At 42.1% G+C, this 22,468-nt stretch overlaps 2 protein-coding genes across 5 annotated transcripts in view; one reads left to right on the forward strand and one right to left on the reverse strand.

Annotated features, from left to right (window-relative positions):
* APOOL (apolipoprotein O like) overlaps positions 1 to 3,933 on the forward strand; it is an 88,072-nt gene extending 84,139 nt beyond the window's left edge. For 3 of the 4 annotated variants that reach the window (XM_027839967.1, XM_027839981.1, XM_027839973.1), the window contains one exon: positions 3,226 to 3,933. In XM_027839967.1, the coding sequence (XP_027695768.1) occupies positions 3,226 to 3,326 (101 nt within the window). In that variant the 3' untranslated portion in view covers positions 3,327 to 3,933. The remainder of the gene's footprint in view (positions 1 to 3,225) is intronic. The other variant, XM_027839969.1, reaches the window with a different exon arrangement.
* A 4,580-nt stretch (positions 3,934 to 8,513) lies between these two features.
* SATL1 (spermidine/spermine N1-acetyl transferase like 1) overlaps positions 8,514 to 22,468 on the reverse strand; it is a 14,310-nt gene continuing 355 nt past the window's right edge. The window contains exons 2-6 of the mRNA XM_027839994.1: positions 16,051 to 16,102; positions 13,960 to 14,040; positions 13,415 to 13,516; positions 10,158 to 10,198; positions 8,514 to 9,096 (exon numbers count right to left, since the gene is read on the reverse strand). Coding sequence (XP_027695795.1) covers positions 8,926 to 9,096; positions 10,158 to 10,198; positions 13,415 to 13,516; positions 13,960 to 14,040; positions 16,051 to 16,102 — 447 coding nt within the window. The 3' untranslated portion in view covers positions 8,514 to 8,925. The remainder of the gene's footprint in view (positions 9,097 to 10,157; positions 10,199 to 13,414; positions 13,517 to 13,959; positions 14,041 to 16,050; positions 16,103 to 22,468) is intronic.

The following is a 22,468-nucleotide window of genomic DNA, read 5'->3' on the forward strand; positions in this document are numbered from 1 at the left end:
CAGAACAAATCCTTTTATTGAGGGGATTTGTTCTGTGAAGTTTGGATTCAGGTAAAGGGCCTCACTTGAGGACCTAGAGGGCCACATGTGGCCTTGAGGCCTCAGGTTCCCCACCCCTGATTTCGATGCTAGGAATAGCTCCAGCATCAGACATTGGAAATGATAGCAACTATTAACATTAGTGCCTTTGCAAGTGGTAGCATTTGAGAAGTTGATCTAAAAGTAGTGATCAAACCCCCTGGGTAAGCACAATCATATTTGAAACTGTTTGGGTGCCCCTACCCTACCCAGTCATTGATTCAGACTCCTTGGTCTCTTTTTTTTTTTCATTCCCTGACTTGGTGCATCTTTTGTTATATGAGAGATGCTATACTAATTGCTATATTCTGTCAAGTTGTAAAATCAAATTATAGTCAACTCTTAGGACAAAGGGCATTAAATAAATTTCAGCTTACTCACAGAAAAGTTAAACATTCAGTAGTTTAACCACAGGATCAGAGCTACTTTGGGCCACTCTCTTGTCTTCATCTGGGTTCTGGAGCCCTTCTCCAGTGTATCCTGTTTCTAGGGTGGTAGGTAAGGTAATAATATGAAAATTATTTTATGGAGTTATTCTATGATATTGTCCACATTTATAGTGCCCACTATCAACATGTGTAATTCAGAGTTGACTTCTTCCTCGGTGATATTAGGAATATTTCGGTCGTGCCATTTGCTTGAAAAATTTCAGAGAATTTCACAAGGGCTATTATTTTTAATTTTCTCATTTACTGAGTTGAGGACCCAAAACTGCTATCCCAATTTTACGTACAAAAAGTAGAACATTTTCTGGCTTTCTTAAGCTCACTTAGTAGTGAAGCCTGAAATCTGCCTAGTCTTTTTCCACTTGGATGCTTGGCTGTAGGTTTGAGATGTATGTATACTGTTAATTGGACAGGGATCATTAACAGGGATCATTTTGAGTAGGAGGATATATGAACTGCAAAGGTGCTAATATTACCCTGAAATTTTTCCTTCACAGCATTCTAGGCTGTTTTCTTTCATTCTGTGATAGAACAACTTCAAATCTTTTCCCTAATTCTGTACTTAGTTCTGTAATTTTAAAATTCTTTCTTTCCTAACTTTCCTTTTAAATAAGCTTGTGTTTAAAGGGACTGAACCACTGTGGGGAAAGCTTTAAGTATATTTGGGAGGAGGAGTTAGACTTTCTTATAAGAGGAAAAATAAAGTGAACTTCAAATGAATACCCACTGATTCAGGAATTGTGATTCAATTCAAAAAAAGATCTTTAAACACCACCTACTACATATCAGAGCACTAGGCACTGGAAAAGAAAGCAAATTTTAGAGAAAGTGGAGTCCTTGGCCTCATGGAGCTTACACTCTAGTGGTGGGCTAAGATACAAATGACACTAATCCCTGCCAGGTACATGAGGGAGATACAAACAAAGTGTTATGTGAGGTGGCAGCATGGGGTGTTATTGACTGGGGGTGGGGATGGGGCTGTAAGAGAGGAGGACATGGAAAGCTTCATAGAGTTAATAGCATTTGAGCTGGGCTTTACAAGATGGGCAGAATTTCAGCAGGCAGAGGGAATCCAGGCATAGGGTCAGAGGGTCGGGAAGAGTGTAACCCAAGGAATAAAAAGCAGGAAGCAGGTATGTAGGTGAGTGAGTACTCCAGTTTGCCTGGAGCCTAGAGTACGTAGAGGTGGCCGGAACAGTAATCCCTGAGGCTAGAAGGTAGCATGATGCCAGATTGTGGAGCTCTTTGAATGCTAAGAAAGGATCTGGGCAATAGGGAGCTACCCAAGATTTTTGAGCAGACCTTATGCACCCGGAAGAGCCTGGAGGAGGCGGGGTGGCTCTTTGACTAGCCTGGGGCCAGGGCAGTTTCAGAAAGCCGAGGCACTAATGAAGGTCTGGACTAGTTTAATGGCAGTGCAGATATTGAGGACAATTCAGATTAGAGTGTGGATGGAGAGTAGCCAGAACTTGGTAACTGAATGGATGTGGGAGGTAAGGGAGAAAGAAAGAGAAGTCAGAACTCACGTTTCAAACTCGGGAGATGAGTAATGCCACTGACCAAAATTGTGAAGTCCAAAAGAGGAGCGGGTTTGTTGAGGAAAATCACGAGCTCCATTTGCCACTGACTCTACCCCCCCAAATTTCTAATGGTCTTGAACTAAGCTGAGTGATAAGGCCTCTAAAGAAACTCGTGGAGTCGAGTCTGTCTTTGGGGGTGTTGGGGGGTGTGTTAGGGAGGCAGGAGGACAGAAATGCCAGAGAACACAAACATTAAGCCAGCCAGTTAAGAGCTTGCCTAAGTGTATCCAGTTAGCATTTGCTTTGAAGAGTTTCTTCATTAACAAAGCTGCAGGTTAATGCTTATGTTTATTTAGTCCAGCTTTTGGTTGTTTTAATAATGAGGACTATTTTAGAGCCAAGGATTAGTGTCATTCTCAGACTGCCCCCACTTGGAGGCAGCAAGTACACGTTGGTATCTCAGCTAGTGATGCCTTGTAACCTGGGCCTTTGTAGAGATTTAGATGGTGAATTCAAGTCCTGTTAGAGGGGTGCTTTATGAAATCGATGTGTTCTGGAAAAGTTGAATGGAAAACAAATTCATATGCAGCAAATCCTATTTTCTCATTAAGTTGGATTTTTTTAAGGGAGGGCAAGGGGGAGATAGATGGCCCCCAAAATGTAAGAAAATCACATATTTAAAGAAATAACAAAGGAATGAAACCCAAAATATTAATGCAAAGAAAACAGGGTTATGTTTATGTTTGGGGGGAAAAAAGCTTTACAGAAATTTCTTTGGCAGAAATTGGTGCCAGTTTACCTGAATAGACCCAAGTAAGCTGCAAAGTTATTTGGTTTCCATCCACCCCATTCTGATATTGGTCATCTCTTCAGTTGCTAGTTCCTAGCATTTTATGGATGCTACCGACACTGAGAAATAAGTAAGTTTTCCTGAGCTGAAATAGGGAGGAATATAGATGCAACCATTCAGAATGCTGCTTCCTTCGATTCCTAGTACCACGACGTAATAATAAAGTTTTTACTAAATATGTGCCTGCCCCCAGGAGACCTCAAATTCTTTACTCTGAATCATCAGGTGTTATATATCAGTGCCATCCCGACTTTAACCATTTCTGTATAACAAGGTATACCTGGAGCAAATGTCATCTGACTTCTTACACTTTCTCATTTTAATGCTTTAGCAGGTGCTGTTACAGCCACACAGTTTAAGGCTGACCCCAAGCTCATGGACCACGGTCAGTCCAATCCAGAAGATGTAGATATGTACAGCACTAGAAGTTGAAATAAACTACATACAGATCTTCAAGAAGTAGAAAGCTTGTCAAATAACCAAAGTAACAGTGGAAAAATAATATAACTGGGCCCCATAGCTATATAGTTTAATCAGGTATTTTCTTAAATTTTCATTCATCCATTCATACCCACAATTTGCTAACTCATCACATAGACAGACTCTGAAAGCAATCAAAGCAATACTCAGTGATTGACACCAAAGTTGAGTTCAGTGTCATCAGGATGCATTTGGTGCCATACAATGGGGCTCACTTAACACAGAAGATGGGATAAAGATATGAGCATCACAGAGTCTTTGACATTTTAAATATATCTCTGATTTAGCTGCCCTCTTAATATGTCAGCTAAGCAAGAATCCTGGGTAAATGTTTTCTTTCTTTTTTACACTTTGGAGGTCTGGAGCAAAATATTCACATTAAAGTACCAGGGCCTGATGTTGGCATTTTCAACCATCCTTAAATGTCAGAAACCAGCTCGGGCTGCTGCATTTGTCTAATATATTGCGTTTCTTTAATATATTTAAGCACGAAGAACAGATCTTTTCAACATCCTTCCTTTACTCTCAGAAGTAATTGAAATAAAAGAAATTTGTGTGACATCCTTGTACAGTTTTATTTAACTTGAAACCATCCTCATCTTAACCAAGAGGTTAAATACCCATGGTTTAAAAAAGAATAATCATTTCACTTATTAAAAAAGTATTGTAGCTCTTGAAACTCATGAAGGATTATTAGGTATCTCTGGGTTCTTAAAGGCTGTGTGAATGGAATGCAAGCTCTAGCATGTTCTGCCAAGCTGGAAAGTTGTCAAGTAGAGGCCCCACGGTGGACTGTCTTCCAGTGACTAGCCTAGCTAAGGTCGGAAAGATTCCTCACTAGCGTGTTGGCCAACCAAGTGATGACTAGTACAGCCACAGCCACTCCTGAAGGCCGTCTCCCGTGGAGCCGTGGGGAAGTGATCTGCATCGATAGGGAGAGTAGTGATACTGGTGAAATCACGGGTCATTGACCAAGTTTATGAAGTGTCATCATAAGCCTCTTCCGAGACCAAAAGAAAAAATCCCAGCATGGTGGTAGTATTGTCCAAAGGAAAAACTTGGGCAGTAGAGAAGGAAAGGAGCTCCAACTTCAGGGCTGCTGCCGCTGCTGTTCGGACCACCCACTGTGACACTCCCTGTTTCCTCTGTGATTGGAGGGAACAGCTGCAAGCCTGAACAAGAGAAGAGCTTTGAGATGTAAGCAGTGATAACAGGCATCATAAGGCCTTCCCACGCATACAGCACTGTTCTCTCTGGCATGTAACTAAACACCTTGCCTCTTCGTGCATTTACATCTACTTTCTTTGCTTGAAAGAGTTAATGCATCTTCAGAAAGAATCATTTACTCCTTCCTCACTCATAAGATCAGGATGGTCATAAAGGCTGTATACGACTCCTTTTTTCAAGTCAGATTGATGAAATAGTTACTATCTGATTTTCATTTGTATATGAGTAAATCTGTAGCTCTGGTACCAAAAAATTCAAATAAGTGACTGTCCAATTGGATAGAGAAGAACACGGTGCTACTCTAAGATTAGTCAGGGAAAGGGGCTAAGTAGAACACAGCAAAACTCAAATTACAAGATATTTAATCTTGTCACAAAGAAGAAAACAAAACACTGCCCCCTATTGGAAAGAGGCAGCTGGTCTGATATAGGTCCTCAGGTTTGGGGACAATCAGGTAGAATTGCTTTCTCAAATTTTAATTCAAAGGTTTTTTTAAACACTGATGATGGAAGCTAGACACAGTGAAATGTACTGTGATTTAACGAGAAGGATGTTTTAAATGATTTAAAAACAGATTTAAACAAATTGATGTCAATTTTTGAGTGTATTCAAAAGTTTTCATTACACTTAAATAGGTAAGTGCAGATTTAGACAAAAAAAAAAAACAAAAGTAAATTTAACCATTTGGTGGTCATGTTTCCTTCCCACATTTTTTTCCTTCACATGTCCACAGTAAATGAAATACTCTGTGGTACAGCTTTTAATTTCTCTGATTCAGTTTGCATTCTCTTTGGCCCTTCTGTCTTCCTTCTTATTCTGTTTTGAATCTTCTCTTCCCACTGCTTCCTTTTTCTCTTGGTGTCATTGGTTTCTCACACTGCATCCAAAGCCAGCAGTGACATAGTCAGGCCCCCACTGTTCTCTGTCAGGGTTCTGTCTGCTTCCTGCGGGTTCTTCTTCATGAGAGGGTCTAAAATATAAGGGTAAAATATACTAGTGTCTTGGGGAGGCTGTGGATTGATAAGAGATGGTTAGTGTGTGAGGCTATTCACATGGCCCATGCTTTTTATCAGGACTTCATTCATTTACCCAGAGAGTTGTGTATTTTGAAGATAGGCTCCTCAGTGGGCTTGATACCAGTGCCAGAAGAGAGATCAAAATACTCTTAAATGTGGTATGGCTTTATTGTTCTTAGACCATGAAAGTAGATCTTCACATCATTCAGCACCCACTATGGTGAACAGCTGCCTTGCAATATAAGGGGAGAGCTGAAAAGTGAATTCGCTATGCACGGTAATAAAACAATATTGCGTTTCCATTGGCGTCTTCCAAACAAATTAGCTGCTGCAGCCAGGAGGACTCTTCCCACAGTTGTGATATCACAAAGACAGAAGGTATCGGCCAAATATTCCTTGTTATTAAACTTCTGCTCCTCAGCCAAAGCCTTTACCTTCCCACGGCTGCTTTTTATCACTTTCCCAGCTCACTTGACCAGCCTTGCCCAGTATGCATCCAGCCTGTCTGGCCTCTTACCTCACACCTACCTTCCTGCCTTTGTACCCCACTTCTCTCTAAGTGCCATCTCTTCTCCCACTAGGCACATAGACACTGCTCTTAAATTCATGGCCAGGGGGAGGGGCTATCCACAAAAATATAAAAGAAAAAAAATGAATGGCAGAACTTGGGAGTACAAGGAATAAAGCCTTGTGGAATTATCAGCAGTTAAGAAAGTTGCAGGTGTGTCTTGGCTATTGAGATTTGTATGTTGCAGATATAAATTATCATTTGTACAAAATAGGAGTTCATGGGTAAATACTTAAACCGTCAGTTTGGAAATCCACTTAACAGGTAAAATATGCTGGTGGAAGGGGGAGCAGGAGTTAGTATTTTGGAGATGAAGATTAAAAATCAGAAGTCTATATTCCTCTAAATATTTCACTATGTTTCACTAAAAACAAAAGTAAATTCCTGGAGAATGTTAAATGCATAATAGTTGAGTGTCTATATGTTAAAAATTCACGTCTTACTAATGTGAAAATATGTTTAATAGGAATGTATATGTAGAGCCTATATCAAATTGCATGCTGTCTTAGGGAGGGAGGGGGAGAAAATTTAAAACTCAAAAGCTTATGGAAGTGAATGTTGAGAACTAAAAATAAATAAATATTTAAAAAATTTTTTTTAAAATTCATGTCTTAGAAATATTCAGACTACAGTAGTATCCAAAGATTAAAGACACACCAGCACTGCTTCAGTGGTCAGAGCATCTTTTAGGGGGCCACGCCTGTGATTTCTTTCAGCATAAGGAATTCCCAGTGTATAAACTCTTATTAATGCAAATGAGCCCATGAGTGTGTTTGTGTCAGAAGTTGGCGGTGAACCTCGGTCTTCATGGGTTTGCTCTTTTCCCAAAGCTGGCCTTCTGTTTCTATCCACGGTGCTCCACTGACTCTGCATCAGGGAATATCATTTTAAAATATGCAGAGCAGTCTTCTTCTCCTTCCTTCCCCTTCCCCCCCAACTCCCTTACAATTTGAGATTTCTAATCTTTTTCTAGTAGGAACAGAGTTTTTGTCCACCAAAATGTGCTACAGTAAAGAAGCTTATTTGAAGCAGAAGAAGAATGAATTTTATTTAAAGGTAGAAATCTAGTTTCCCAAAAATTTTATATGGTAAGATAGTTGATAGTAAATTGTGTCTGCTTTGGTTGTAGCTGAAAACAAATGAAATTATGTACCAGATACTAAAATTTTGTGTTGCGTAATTTAAGCAATTGAATTTTTAAAGTCTCATACCTTAAGTAATGCTATAAGAAGGAAGAAAAGTGAGCCTAGCGTACTTACCATGTAATACCACATTAAAATTGGGAATATGGATTGGGATTCAACTCACAAATTACATTGTAGGAAATCACTTCATGTTTCTATTTCCATACAACCAAGGTCTGGAATAATAGCTTCGAAACTGTTTGATCAAAGTTTGTACCTTAATTTCATTTAAAAATTTTTTAAGCAAACCAGTGCTGGATTTAAGTTCACAGATCCCAAAAATATAGCCCATGTCATTTGAAAACTTGGGATAAGACAGAAATATTGTAAATTGTAGGATGTGATATGAGGCCTGGTATCATGGAGCCAGTGGCACCACAGACAGAGTGCTGGGCCTAGAGTCAGGAAGACCTGAGTTTAAGCCTGGCCTCAGATACGTACTAGCTGTGTGACCCTGAACAAGTCACTTAACCTTTCTCAGCCTCAGTTTCCTTGTCTGTAAAATGTAACAGCACCTACCTCCCAGGGGTGTTGTGAGATCAGATGAGTGAATATTTGTAGAAGCACTTAGCACAGTGCCTGGCACATAGTAGGTGCTATAGAAATGCTTTTTCCCTTTCCTCCTCTCTTCCCCTTCCCCATCTGATGTAGTAGTACAGAGGACCTTATACTATTCTGCAGGCCTAGGAGAGCATTAGCTCTCCTGTTATTTTGGACTAACTTAACACCATCCTTCAGATCTACCAGTGACGACAGAAGCATTCAGTAGCTGTGGTTTAGACAATGAGCATCTGGGCTATAGCCAGGATCTATTGCCAATAAAACCAGTCAGCTGTCAATGAAGACAGTGAATTTATCCCAAAAAAAGGGTGCGTCTAAGCCAGGCCTTGCTTTTAACTTGAGAGAGATCACTGCCTTTGTTTACTTGAGTTACTATTTCTGTTTATTTCCAACAGGATTTAGAGCAGTGAAGGGACCTTGGAGAGCATCTAGTCTACTTCTCTTATTTTACAGAAGGGAAAACTGAGGCCAAGAAAGAGCAGGTGACTTCCTAAGGCCACCCAAGTAGTGATGGAGGGAGCATTCACACGGGGGGGGGGGGGGCTTCTGCCTTCAAATTCAGTGTTCTTGGGAAATTGCTCCACTTGCTAAACCAAAGTAGCTTGAATTATTACCCCAAACTTGCATCTAGGGAAGTAGAAACCATACAGAAAACAGATTTAGAGAGATCAAACTCCCCCATCTCCCACATGGAAAGTACAGGATAGAAAATCCTGGGTCAGATCTTCCAGGACAGCTTCATTATTTGGTTTGAAGAGAATTTCCAGAACCTTACCTGTCTGCAAGTGAATATGCAAAATATACATTTATGTAGATCTAGACTGGCAGATCGAAAGATAAAACTACAAGACAGGCAGAAATGATTGCTAGGTGAAGATAACCAAGAGTTTACTGTGTTTCACCAGCTCAAACCAGAGGCTGGGGATGTGATGTATGGTACAAGGAAGTCAACAAGATGAGGATTTAGAACCTGGAATGGCAGTTTGGAAGCACCTTCACTTTTCACTTGCCATTTGTAAAAGCTCCTTTTTGTTAAACCGGAACAGATGCCATCCCTCCTGAGAGGATAAGTCTAGGGCCCCCCGCCTGGTGTAGTATTCGGTAGATGTCTGGTTCCATATGACTACAAGAAAGTTCATGCAGCTGCAGCCGCTGGTAATTGCTATCTGTTTACAAAAGCAAAGAAGGGGCATTCTTATTTGAAAGTAGATTAGTAGATTCATTCCTTCATTCAGAAAATGCCATCTGTATATTGTGTGCACATCTATTACTTCTAAGAAAATACTCTTGCAAGATTTCTCTCTTGAAGCATTTCATAGCTCTGGAATGGATGAAATTCCATTGTTCCAAGTTTAACAACCCCAAAACTAGTGCCGACTCTTCAGACAATTATGGTATAAAAGAACTCGGACTTAGAATGCTGTTCTTCCCTCTCTACCTTGGAGGTAAAATCATCTTGTACCAAAGCCCTTATGCCTGGTACTTAACTAACAGAAGTATCATTGGATGACCAGCTTTATGGTTAATTCTCCTTTACAGTAATGGTTGAGTGAAGCTTTTCTAAATAAAATATAATAATAATAAGTGACTGGCATTTATATTATTCTAAGGTTTGCAAAGCACTTTACACAAGTAATCTCATTTGATCCTTAGAACAACTCTGTGAGGTAGGTGCTATTATCATCTCCATTTTACAGACAAGGAAACTGAGGTGGAGAAGGGTTAAGTGACTTGTTCAGAGTCACATTCCTAGTAAGTATCTAAGGCAAGATTTGAACCCAGGTCTTCCTGTCTCCAAATCCAGAATAGTTCTGGATGTAAAGCACATTTATTTCAACTAAAATGTGTACAATATTCATTTATGATAATAGCTGACATTCACAAAGAGCTGTATTATACATTATCCCATTTGATTTTCACAGCAACCATGGTCAGGCCTGAAAGAAGCGTTAACACCATTTTGCAGATCAGAAAAATGCAGTTCAAAGAGATGGTGACTTGCCCCAGGCACAAAACTAATGTACTAGTGGCCAAATTTAAATGCCGATCCCCCTGACTCTTAAGTCCAGGACCTTTTCACTTACACCACTCTGCTTCTATATTTCAGTTGTTTTCAACTTTCTGGATTAAATTGTTCAGTTTTATATAATTCCAAAGAGTATGTTAAATTTTTAAAGATAAATGGATAATAATTAAATTACAAATACTGGTTATACGTAATACAGACCTGACTTAGTATCCTCAAAATTTCGGGTCCGATACCTAAACCTTTAAAATAGAGAAAGTAGAAATGAGAATAGCAGAAAAAGTAGCCCAAGTACAGATTCATGCATGTGCACTAGTTACAAATGCAAGAACTTTACATCTAATTTCTCCATACCCACAGACATATTCTTAGTGTTGCACTGTGGATTTCATATTTAGAAAAGAAGTTGGTTTGTTGGATTTTTTTTAAAGATCAGTAAATAATCATGTCTTCCTCACTCTTTAAAGACGAGTATATCTCATCTACTACTCTCAACTCACCAATGAAGGAAGAAACAGAATTTTTTTAAAGGAAAGTATGTTGTGACAGTCTACCTCACTCAAGTCCTGAATAGAAAACAATAAATCAAACATTTCTGAATCAAAATATTAAAAAAAAAGTGACGGATGGAGATAAAACTCTTTTTTGGTCCATATCAATGATTTTGTTGATTTAGAGAACAGGACACTGGGGAAGAATATCCTCTACCAATGTAGATCTGCAATTCTGCAACTTACAGGGTTTTTTTGGGGGGGGGAGGGGGGCGGTTATCCTGGGGCACTAAGAGGTAAGTGATGTGTCAGAAGCAAGACTGCCCCAGGTCTTCTTGTCTCTGAGACAAGTACTCTTCCACTATACCACTATGCTTCTCAAAACATAATTACAGTTCATTAGTGTTCTGTGTGTTGATGTGGAAATTCCATCTCTGATTCCTAAACCCTAAGTATAATGTCATACTTCCAAGTATCCAGATGTATTACTCAATCCAGAACCTGATGGCCATTATCTACTGACCCCTCTATGCCCCCAAGGTCATTCTCCCTCCTTCTTCAATGAGTTAAAGAAGGCTCATAAGTCTTTCCACCCCAATGCTTAACCTCATGATATCAGGCAACTTCAATATTAATACTGATTTTCCTTCATATACCCTAAATTATCAGTTCCTCAATCCCTTCAGTTCCCATAAGCCACCCTTCTGTTATACCTTAGCTACACAAAGAGGTGATCGTACCCTTGATCTTGTCATCATCCACAAGCATCCCAACTTTGACGTTTGTAAATTCTGAAATTCTTTTATCTGACCATAACCTTTTCTCATTCCATCTTTCCCTATTCCTTATAACTCCTAACCCCATTCTTTGTCCTCATTAGGACCTCCAGTATTTCTATCCTTCCGTACTTTCCCTAACCACCACCCTTGTACTGACTGTAGTGTCCTCCTTTCCTAATCTTGACACCTTGGTGCATGAGTTCAGGTCTACACTATCCTCACAGATGAATTCCTTACCTCCTTGTCCTACTGTCACTCATGTAACACCAAGGCCCAATCCTGGCTTACTTTCAAGCATTCATCTCTCTTGATCCTATTGATATTGTGCTGAATAAAGCTGGGGGAAGTCACAAAACCATGCTAAGTCCATTACAAATTTATGTTCTCTAATTTCAACTGGCCTCTCCCTGCATCAAGAAAATCGATTCTCCATCCCACTCACTACAGCAGCTGCTACAAACCTTGTCATCTCTCCTTAACCCCCCCACCCTCTCCACTAAGGATCGCACCACCTAGCTGGACCAGAAAAATGGAGGCCATTTCCCATGAGCTTCCCCTTTTCCCGTCATCACTCAAATGTCTCTCCTGCCATTTCTTTGGATGAAGAGGATGCCTTTCTCCTTGCCAAGCAAACTATGTGTACCTTTGATCTCATCTCCATTCTCACCCTCATTCTCTCACTAATCTTCACCCTGTCTCTGTTATTTGGTTCTTTGCCTGCTGGCTACAAACATGCTCAGGTTTTCCCTCATCCTTACAAAATATCCCAGCGTGTTCCAAAACTTCCCTATGTCCCTTCTGCCCGATCTTGGCGAAACTTTAAGAAAGCTGCCAACAGCAGGTGGCTCTGCTTCCTTTCTCACCCTCTTCTAAACCCTCTGCGGTCTGGCTTGCAACTTCATCATTCAACTGAAACTCCTTTCTCCCAAGTTACCAATGACCACTTCATTGTCCAGTCTAATTGCCTTTTCTCACTCCTCAACCTTCTCTGCCTTTCTGTGGCTTTTGATGCTGTTAATAACCCTCTCCTCCTGGATATTCTCTGCTCTCTAGGTTTTCCTGCACTATCATCTTCCAGTTCTTCTAGTTATTTGGTGTTTCTCATTCTCCTCTGTCATATCTTCATCCTTGGCATACCCACTAATTGTAGATGTCCACAAGGTTCTGTCCTGGACCCTCTCCTATTTTCTTTTTACGCTATCTCATTTGATGACCTCAACAACTCCCATGGAACTCATCTTTGTGCTGATGATCCCATCTCTAAGCTGACTCCTATATGTCTGTATCCAAGCTTATTTTCTCCCCTGGACTTCAGTCTCCCATCACCAGTAGTCTGTTAGGCATTTCAAACAGCTTGTCCGATAGGCGTCTCAAACTCAACATGTCCAAAACAGAACCCATCTTTTCCACAAACCCACCCCTCTCCTAAACTTCACTTTTACTATTGAGAGCAGTCACATTTAAGAACTTGGTGTCATTCATGGACTTTGCTCACTCATCAGTTGCCAAATCTTGCCATTTATACCTTTCCAATATCTTATATATCCACTTCTCCCCATTCGCATAATAACAACCCTAATTTATGTCCTTCTCACTTCTTGCCTAGACAAGTGCAGTAGCCTTCCGATTGGTCTCCTTGCGTCAAGTCTCTCCTCACGCCACAAAATGATCTTAAGTGTAATCCTGACCACGTCAGCCTCAGACACACACCCAATATAAACTCCAGTGGTTCCCCACTCCCTTAAGAAGCAAATACAAAGTCTTTCATTTGGCATTTAACAATCTTCACAATCTACCCTCTTTCTCCCTTTCCAGTCTTCTTACACTCTACTGCTTTCCAGGTACTCTCCAATCCAGCTGTACTGACCTACTGATTGCTGATTGTCACACATGACCCCCATAACACTCTTAGCTGTGCTTCTGCACTATATTTAGCTAAGAACGCTCTCCCTCCTCACCTACCTCCTGGCTTCCTTCAGGACTCAGTAGAAGTGCCTCCTGTAAGAGGCCTTTCCAAGTCCCATAGATAGAATGTACCTATTTATTTACATGTTGTCTTTCCCCATTAGAATGTAAGCTCCTTGAGCCAGGAACTATTTTTGCCTATATTTGCATCATCAGTCCTTATCACAGTGCCTGGAACCTAGTAAATATTTAATAAAAGCTTGTTGATTGATGATAGTTTTACCTCGAAAAGGTTCCATGACATAGAAGTCTTCCAGGTGGAGTAACTTGCCAATGCAAGGATCATAGGTGAAATAGTACATTGCGAAACCTACTGTCAGAGTGCCTAGAGATGGAGAGTGCAAAAGGTTGAGCGCTTTCATTTTTATTGAGTATCAAAATATTTGTTCTGTTAGTCCTTCAAAATGAACTTTTGCTTAGAATCCATTGGCAGCATATGTCCAGGCTCTTCATGAGTCTGTGAATTAGAATTACTGATTGCCAAATCTCCGTTACCAGTTTCCTCAGTTATTTAAGATCTTTGACTGTGTGTTGCCAAAGAATTTTAATGGCAGTTTTTCCTAGGCAAGAAATAATATAAATAGGAGTAGGCCTATAGAATAAGGCTTCACATTTTCCCAGGAAATTCCCAGGAGCTCTCTCTGTAACACATGGGCTATGTGAATTCCCCATATGACCCCCTTTACACCTATTTTACTACTGCTTTTTTGTTATACTTCATCTTAGAATAGTCTCGGTATGAAAACAGTTAAAGGGAGTGTATCTTACGTGTCAGCTCTGCCTCAGCTGGTACTTCTGCAATAAGACAGTAATAAAGAGGGTGGTCCCCGAAGCCATCGTTGAGTAAATCTGAAAGGTCAATCCACATACAGAACCTTAAAGCAGTGACTTCTAGGGGAGCTGCCTGCCCACTTTCTAGCTTGCCTGCCTCTTCCATGGTGCAAGGGCTTTGTCATATGAAAGGGGGAACAAAATGAAAAGGCCAAACCAAGGAGGATTTGGAGATGAATGTTGTTCAAAGACTACACTGAGATTGTAGCAGACTGGGAATGCTACAAAATGTTTCTGACATCACATAACTCAACTGTCTACCTTATGCCAAATAGTATTTTCTAGACTACAGTGAGCTACCCATTTGGGTACACTGCTTCCATAAAGATCCATTCCTTTCATTTACTCTCTCTTATTTCAGTGAAGCATAGGAGAAGATCTGACTCTAAAGTTGGGCACTGACCTATGATAACTACTAAGCATAATACCGTGGATTGCCACCGTGGGTTAGACCTGCTGTCCCTGTGGAGGTCCAGTATTCTAAAAATGTCACCAAGACACATGCAAGAGGAAGTGTCAAAGGGTAGTCTCACCCTTCCCCCCCCTCAAAAAAAGAAAACCCTAGGTTCCTTTAGTAACGTTATGTTTTTGTCAGCCAGCTTTTGTCTAAAGCTTTATGGAAACTATATTACCAGCTCATACCATGTATATGAAATCATACTTTTTGTCTGAAACCTAACCTAAAGTTTCAGTGATGGGGAAGGGAATCTTTTTTTCTAATACTTTAGGATTTGGCAATTAAATTCTGTGTTCATCTGATCCGTGATGTTGAGGATTTTTTAGTAATACATCAATATGTCAGGTTTTTTTTTATTTCATTGGTGTGGGAACTCCCTCCACTAATGTGTACTGCAACCCATCCGTGCCTTGGAAAAGACATAGTTACTTGAGATCCACTGAGGTAAAGTGACTTGCCAGTAAATGGCAGATGGGATTAGAACACAGCTTTTCATGACATCCTCCCCACAATGGGACACTAGCTCTTTATAACACTAATACCCTTTTAGTTGTGCTTTATGATATCATTTAGCCCCTCCACACCACAGCTTTCAGTATTTCATATTGAAGAATTCTAATCTTTGACTTAATGTATAGCTAGATTTATTATAGTACAGCAATGCATTTACTCTCATGATGGAAGAAGGAAGATACTCCTCCTGGTGGTGGTAAAGGTACCTCTCTTTGAGGTCAGTTTGCATTAGATAAGGGCATTTCCTTCTTTAGGTCTATCAGCCTCTTTCAAGTTATATAGCTTGCAAATAACAGGGTTTTCTGGGCTATCTTCACACTGGCCAAAAGGGAGGGAAAGGCAATAACACTCATGTCTCTGTAGCGCTTGATGACTTAGGTAGCATTTTGCTCACAATAGTCGAATGAGATAGGCAGTATTCTCAATATCTCCATTTTACAAATGAGAGAACTGAGATTTTGGGGAAGGAACTTGCTCAGAGATAGTGAGTGTCACTTGGGACTTCAAATGCAACACACTCTCCACTGTAGCATGGTGTGTAGTGAAATAGTGACTGGTCACCCCAGCGAGAAGCAGAGAAGCAATCTGAGGCCTGGAAATATGGAAACTAAAGTTTAACAACTTAACTTAGAGCTTCTGTCTGGGGAGAGTGCTAACAGGTATTAGAAACCTAACAGCAATCCTGTAGCAATCATGTAAGCCAGTGCACTCTGAGTTTGCATTTCCTCACAAAAGCCCTATGGGGGAGATGTAGGCAAGGCAACTATCATTAGCCTTGTTTTGCAGATGAGAAAAATGAGGCTCCAGGAGAGAAAATTACTTTCTTAAGGTCATATAGCTTGTTAGCATTGTTGGAGCCTGAACCTGAACCCTGGGCTCCTCTAATTCACCATTCTGCCTAGTAAATATAAATTAAATAAAATAGTATGTCCTTTAGAAATGCCTAATGTCCATATTGCATACAAAGGATAGCGTAAATGGCAGATTCCATGGACATAAACTATGAGCTTACATGACCTTCACTTTTCAGTCCCTGGAAGTCCCATATCACACCTTACCCGTAATGGTTAACTTCACAGCATCAGGAGCATTTCCATAAGCAGCCAATTCCTGTCAAGGAGAGAAGTGATTCACGTTATGATTTTGTAAGTAGTTCTTGAGGATTACATCATGATCATTTGAGAGATTTTACATTTTTACGTAGTGGGGTGGTTTGCAGTGGACAAAGCGAGTGAAGATTTATCCCAGCCCTCCAAAAGCTGATGATTTATAATGGTCCCAACAAATACGGAGAGCATATATAGGAAAAGAATTCGTAAGTCCATTTTAAAAATAACTGCAACTCCTCAGAAGGCCTCCTCTGCTGCCACACTATGCCCTGGAGGCGATTCTGAGCTTTCAAAGGTTAGCCAGCGAAATTCATGCTCTGACAGATGGAAATCCCACCACTATAATGTGTCTGTCACCTATGGACCAACTTAGCTAAGGCTGACCACAAGGGAATGAGTTATGTTGACCATGAGAACTCTGAGGCCATCTTCTAAGGTGTAAAAAGGGTTCTAACTTGCATCACTGGATCCTTGAAGTAACACCTGAATTATCCAGAGGGAACCTAGCTAAATCTCAGCTCTCCAGAACATATTAAAGAACTGAGGAGGGTTTTCTTAAGGCCCCTCAGCCGTCAAACTAGATGGCATAAAAATCCATACATTTCAAAGCTCAATAACTTTATCAGACCCTTTAGAGTACACTTAACTCATGTTTATGGAGAGTTCCAACAAGTCTGTGGTTATCAGTTTTCACAGCTCACAGCAGATTAGAAGGGGAGGCTGCAGGGCAGAGCAAGGCAGAAGGCAGGACTGAGGATTGCTAAAGACTAGCGTGCTAACAGCCGCCAAAAGTGGCAGCTGGACAGTGGAGGGAGAGACAGGAAAACCATCTAGCAGATCCAAGGACTCCGAAGGCAGCTTGTGGTCATTTTGTGTAGGGACAATGGCCCTAAATCCTTGCTTAGCCCCTAACAACATGAATGGATTTCAGGAAAGAGGTTGTATGTTACGATTGAGTTGCCAACTTGCATTGCTAGAGGAAGATTCTACACTGTGAGTTCCCCAAGCTGATGAAATGATAATGACTGATGTTCATAATGATCTTAGATTCCAAGCTGGAAGGGGCTTTAGACATCATCTATTCCAACTCCTTCATTTCACAGATGAGAAAAGGGCCCAGAGCATCAGTGACTTGCCCAGGGTAATAAGTGGCAGACACACTGACTTCAAGCCTAGTGTTCTTTGCACTTTGTCATGAAGAAAAAAGGAAATCATGCCTAAGGATGATTTTTGCCTAAGACTGGGAAGCACTTTTATCAAGATTTGCTTACAGTAAAAAGTTTTGATGCTTATAACATGGTAAGCTTCAGTTATCAGGAAAATACACTCATTTCCCCAGTGAGGCCAGATGAATGCAGCATTACTCTAGGTCAGGAGTGAGGAATCTGTGTGGCCTCGAGGCCACAGGTGGCCTTCTAGATTCTCAAGTGCGGCCCTTTGACTGACTCCTAACCTCACAAAACAAATGCCCTTAATAAAAGGATTTGTTCTGTAAAACGTGGACTCAGTCAAAAGGCCGCACCCAAGGACCTAGAAGGCCACAGGTTCCCTGCCCCTGCTCTAGGTCCAGCAGGTGCTCGCACTGGTACATTTACTGCTGAAGGTGGAGAGACGAAATGTTATGTTTGTTTAAATATGGGTCTGGGAAAAGTTGTCAACTTGTGTTTGACACATGGCAGAGGGAAGAGAGGGAGGGGCGGCAGCTGAGGGGAAGGAAGACATTCCAGACTTAAGACATAGCTTGGGAGAAGCATAGGTCTAGATGTAACAAGGGGAAATGAGGTGATCGAATATCCTGGGAGGTAGCATGTACAGAGATAAGGGTCCCTGGTCCCCCACAGAGAGACGGATCCATAGTTGCCAGGTGCTTGGGTGATAGCCCAAGCACGAAGCACCACCATCACCACCACCACCCCTGCTGAGGGTTTTGTTTGGAAAACCACAAAACCTGGATCTGCTCGATCCCTTCCTGATTCAATGGAAAAATCATACCCGGCTACAAAGATGATATGGTGTAGGCAAAGCAAATGATGGTCGGGATGGCAATATTTTAAGTGTTTGATCAATGGGCCTTCTTGTCAGGGGCAAAAGACCATGTGACTCACTTCCTCATCAGAATAAATGAGGATGGTGCTACTTTTGACCAGACACCAATGAGGTGATAGGTGGTTGTGACAGTGTGTTTTAAGTATATTATTCATGCTAAAAACATCATCATAAGCTGCTCTCCACTCTGCTACCCCCTAATGCTGCTACACACCCTCTTGCTCTTTCCTATCAAGTTTCTAGGAAGGAGACTGAAATACATTTGCTACTATCACATACTCACTCCTAAGCTGTTTGAAATCTTCCTTCTTCCTTCACTATCCTACTGACACTGTTCTCTCCAAGGCCGCAGTGACTTGATCCGAGGATTTGTTTCAGTGCCTTGTCAGCTTTGACATCTGTCATGCATGACACTGACTCATCCTGGTTCACCTGTCTGTCCTACTGCTTCATATACACATCACCAAATATGGGAGCACCTCAGACATCTGTCCTTGGCCCTCTTCTCTGTTTTTACTCTATCCGTCAGTGATCTCATCCACCCTGACAGATGACTCCCAAATCTTTATCCCCAATTCCAACTTTTCTCCTGAGCTCAAGCCCCATATTTACCACTGCCAGCTAAGCTACATCCTGTCGGCACCTCAAATTCAGGATGTCAGAAATTGAACTCGTCATCTTCCCTCTCTGCCTGTCCAAGCCAAGTCCTTATTTCTGTTTATAGTACCACCTTTTTCCTAGTCACCCAGGTCCCAAACCTCTGTTCTTTCCCTCACTGCCCCTCCCCCAATCACAATCAGTCAGTCTCTAAATCCTACCAATAGTTGATTTCTCCTTGTTGAATCTGGTCACTGGTTGTAGGCATGACCTCTGAGTCCATGGAGATGAATTAAAACCAAGATATATAAAGCCAGGCCTCATAGTTCTATTCCTAGTTCAGTTGGGTATAGTTTTCAAAGGATCTTTCCATTCCATAGGAAACATGACCATATATGGTCACAGGTTCTTAACTGCCCTCCTGAGAGCTGATGAGGCAGCATCAGTCAATTTGGCTATTGTGTTTTCCTGGGATCTGTGTGACCCCAGTCGCCTGCTTCTGCTTCATAAAAGAATGAGCACTGGATGGATTATAGGGCCACTTTGGAGTGCAGGATAATTTCAGTACAGCTTCCATAATTCTAGTGAATGAAATGTTTTACTCTAGCTATTTAAATATCTTTTTTTTTTTTTTTTTGCTTTTTGGTGAGGCAGTGGGGATCAAGTGACTTGCCCAGGATCACACAGCTAGTAAGTGTTAAGTGTCTGAGGCTGGATTTGAAGTCAGGTCCTCCTGACTCCAAGGCCAGAGCTCTATCCACTGCGCCACCTAGCTGCCCCTAAATATCTTATTTCTAACGAATCAGCTGATTATTTTCAGACCATCCAAAATCACCTCCCTCAAACGCACCTATTTCATTTGTGGACAGCTCTAATTATCAGGTATTGTTTCCTTTTTTTCAAGCCTAACTTTGCTTTTCTACAATTTCCACCCATTGTTCCAAGTTCTGTCTTCTGGGATTAACCAGAGCAAGTGAAATGCCTCTTCCCCTGGATCGGCCTTCAGATACGTGAAGACTGCTATCCTTTCTGTCTTTCCCAAGTCTTATTTTCTCTAGCCTAAATATCCCCAGTTCCTTCACCTGATCCTAATATAGCATAAGCTAGAGCAATGGTGGGGAACCTGGGGCCTGGAGGCCACATGTGGCCTTCTAGGCCCTCAGGTGCGGCCTTTTGACTGGGTCCAAGTTTTACAGGACAAATTCTTTTATGAAGGGGATTTGTTCTGTGAAGTTCGGATTCAGTCACAGGGCCGAACTTGAGGATCTAGAGGGCCACATGTGGTCTTGAGGCTGCAGGTTTCCCCAGCCCTGAACTAGAGGCTCTTCACCATTCTGGTTGCCTTTCTCTGGATGTGTTCCAGACTGTGTTATTCTCCCTAACATGTCATACCTAGAAACTAAACACATTTGTGTGTTGAGTAGGGCAGGGCAAAGTGTAGCAGTACTATCACCTCCCAAGTCCCTGAATATGATATTTCCATTTGTGCTGCTTAAAATTTCATTCATGAAAAGATAAATAAATAAATAAATTTCATTCATGGGGGAGGGGAGGAGTTTCCTGTCCCATGATGCAAATGAAGCTTGCATTTCACTAATCCCCCCCCCACATACATATATCCTTTGCCCATATTGCCTAGCCAGACTTTCCTCATAATGGACTTGTGAAGATCTATGGAATTCCCAAAAGTGGTTCTTAACATTTGCCCCCATTCGTCTTCCTAGACTTGGCCCACTGGTCTGACCTGTGAGCATCTCTCTGGATCTCAAGACTCTGTTATCCAATAATGGGGTATTATCTATATCTGAGTTGTATGCAAATTTGCTAAGCCTGCCTTCCCTGTCTTTCTCCAAGTCACTGATAAAAATATCGACCAGGTTAAGCCCAAAGACAGACCCCCTGGAGTGCTCCACTGGGGGGGGGGGAAATGACAGTACAACTTCCATAAACATTTAATCAAATATTTCACTAGACTTGTGTGTTGTCATACGTAGCAACTGATGTACCTTTTGCTTATGTCACTGTTTAAGTGTATCAGTGTCAACAATACAGAAAGGATGAGGCAGCTAGGTGGCACAGTGGATAGAGCACCGGCCCTGGAGTCAGGAAGACCTGAGTTCAAATCCGGCCTCAGACACATAACACTCATTAGCTGTGTGACTCTGGGCAAGTCACTTGACCATAATCACTTCACCAAAAAAAAAAAAAAAAAATGATACAGAAAGGATTCTGGGTTAGGGCCCCAGGATAGGAGGCATTGCCATATAGTGAAAAGATACCACGCCTTGAATCCTGTCTCTCCCATTTACTGTGTGATCCAGGGCAAGACAATTTCCGTCTCTTGGCATCTGGAAGAGATTGAATCAGTGGTCCCCATCTTGAGCTCTGTCTTGATCTTAGGATTCCTGCTGGGATCTGTGATTATCTGAAAACCAACTCCCATCAAACACCAATATGGGATAATATTCCCCACGTTCTCCTGTTTGAAGAAGCCTGGAAGAATCATAGATGGAGCCCAAGTGTTCATGCTCCTCCTGGCTGCCCTCTTAGCACTGTCCCACTGTCCCACCACCCTCCCAATCACCTCTGCAGGGGACAGGGACTGTCATCCCCCTTAACTCTGCTTTCCTGATCTCAGTCACTTCTCTTGGAAGGGGGCACTTGCAATCACCCCTGGCTCTGCACCTACCAGGACAGAGCAGGGGCCATCCCCCTTAAGCCTGGACCTACTACCTTCCCTCTCTCACCTCTGAAGGGAGGCAGAGGCCATCATCCTTAGCTTTGGATCTGGCAGCCTCTCACTCACCCTTCTGGGGGAGGCCAGGCCCCTTAGCTATGGACCTACCTCCTCCCAGCATCTGCCCTGGCAGGGCAGGAGCCATCACCCTAAGCTCTGCAGGGGGCAGGAATCATCTTCCTTAACTCTGGATCTGCCCTCCTTGTACCCTTCTCTGGGGGGGGCATCTAGCTTAACTCTTGACTTGCCACCTTCTGACTCACCTGGGGTGGGGGGGAATGTGCTGCGACCATCATCCTTCTCCATCATCTAGATCCTCAAGTTCGGCCCTGTGACTGAATCCGAACTTCACAGAACAAATTCCCTTCATAAAAGAATTTGTCCTGTAAAACTTGGACCCAGTCAAAAGGCCGCACCTGAGGGCCTAGAAGGCCACATGTTGCCTACCTGCTCATCTTTCTGGGGTGGACCAGGAGCCCTTATCTCTGCACATGCCACCTCCCAGCAAAGACACACCTCTCTTCAGGTGTTACCCCCCACTGGGTAATTCTAGAACTGCCTCCCTCTCCTCTCTATGGGTAGCAGGGCCCCCTGACCTTAAGCTCTGTATCTGCCCTCCTGCTTACCTCTCGGGTGGCGGGTGGCAGGTCATCCTAAGTGCTGGATAGTTCCACTCCTTGACTCACCTCTCTGCAAGGAGCAGTAGCTGTCTCCCTTCACTCTGGACCTGTCACCTTCTGACTCACTTTTAGGGAAGAGGATGCTAGGGTAATCCCCCTTAGCTCTGGACCTGCCACCTTCCGATTTCACTTTTCTGCAGGGCTGCTAGGAGCCTTTAGCTGTGGACCTGCCACCTCCTTGCACCTATCCTGGCAGGCTAGGGGCCATGGCCCGTAGCTGTCACCCTCCCATTCATCTTTCTATGGGGGGCTAGGGGCCCTTAGCTGTGTACCTAATGCCTTTAGGTGTACCCCTCTGGGGGGGGGG

The sequence above is a fragment of the Vombatus ursinus genome, unplaced genomic scaffold (assembly GCF_900497805.2).
Source record: "Vombatus ursinus unplaced genomic scaffold, bare-nosed wombat genome assembly UNPS02004691.1, whole genome shotgun sequence".
Lineage (NCBI taxonomy): Eukaryota > Metazoa > Chordata > Mammalia > Diprotodontia > Vombatidae > Vombatus > Vombatus ursinus.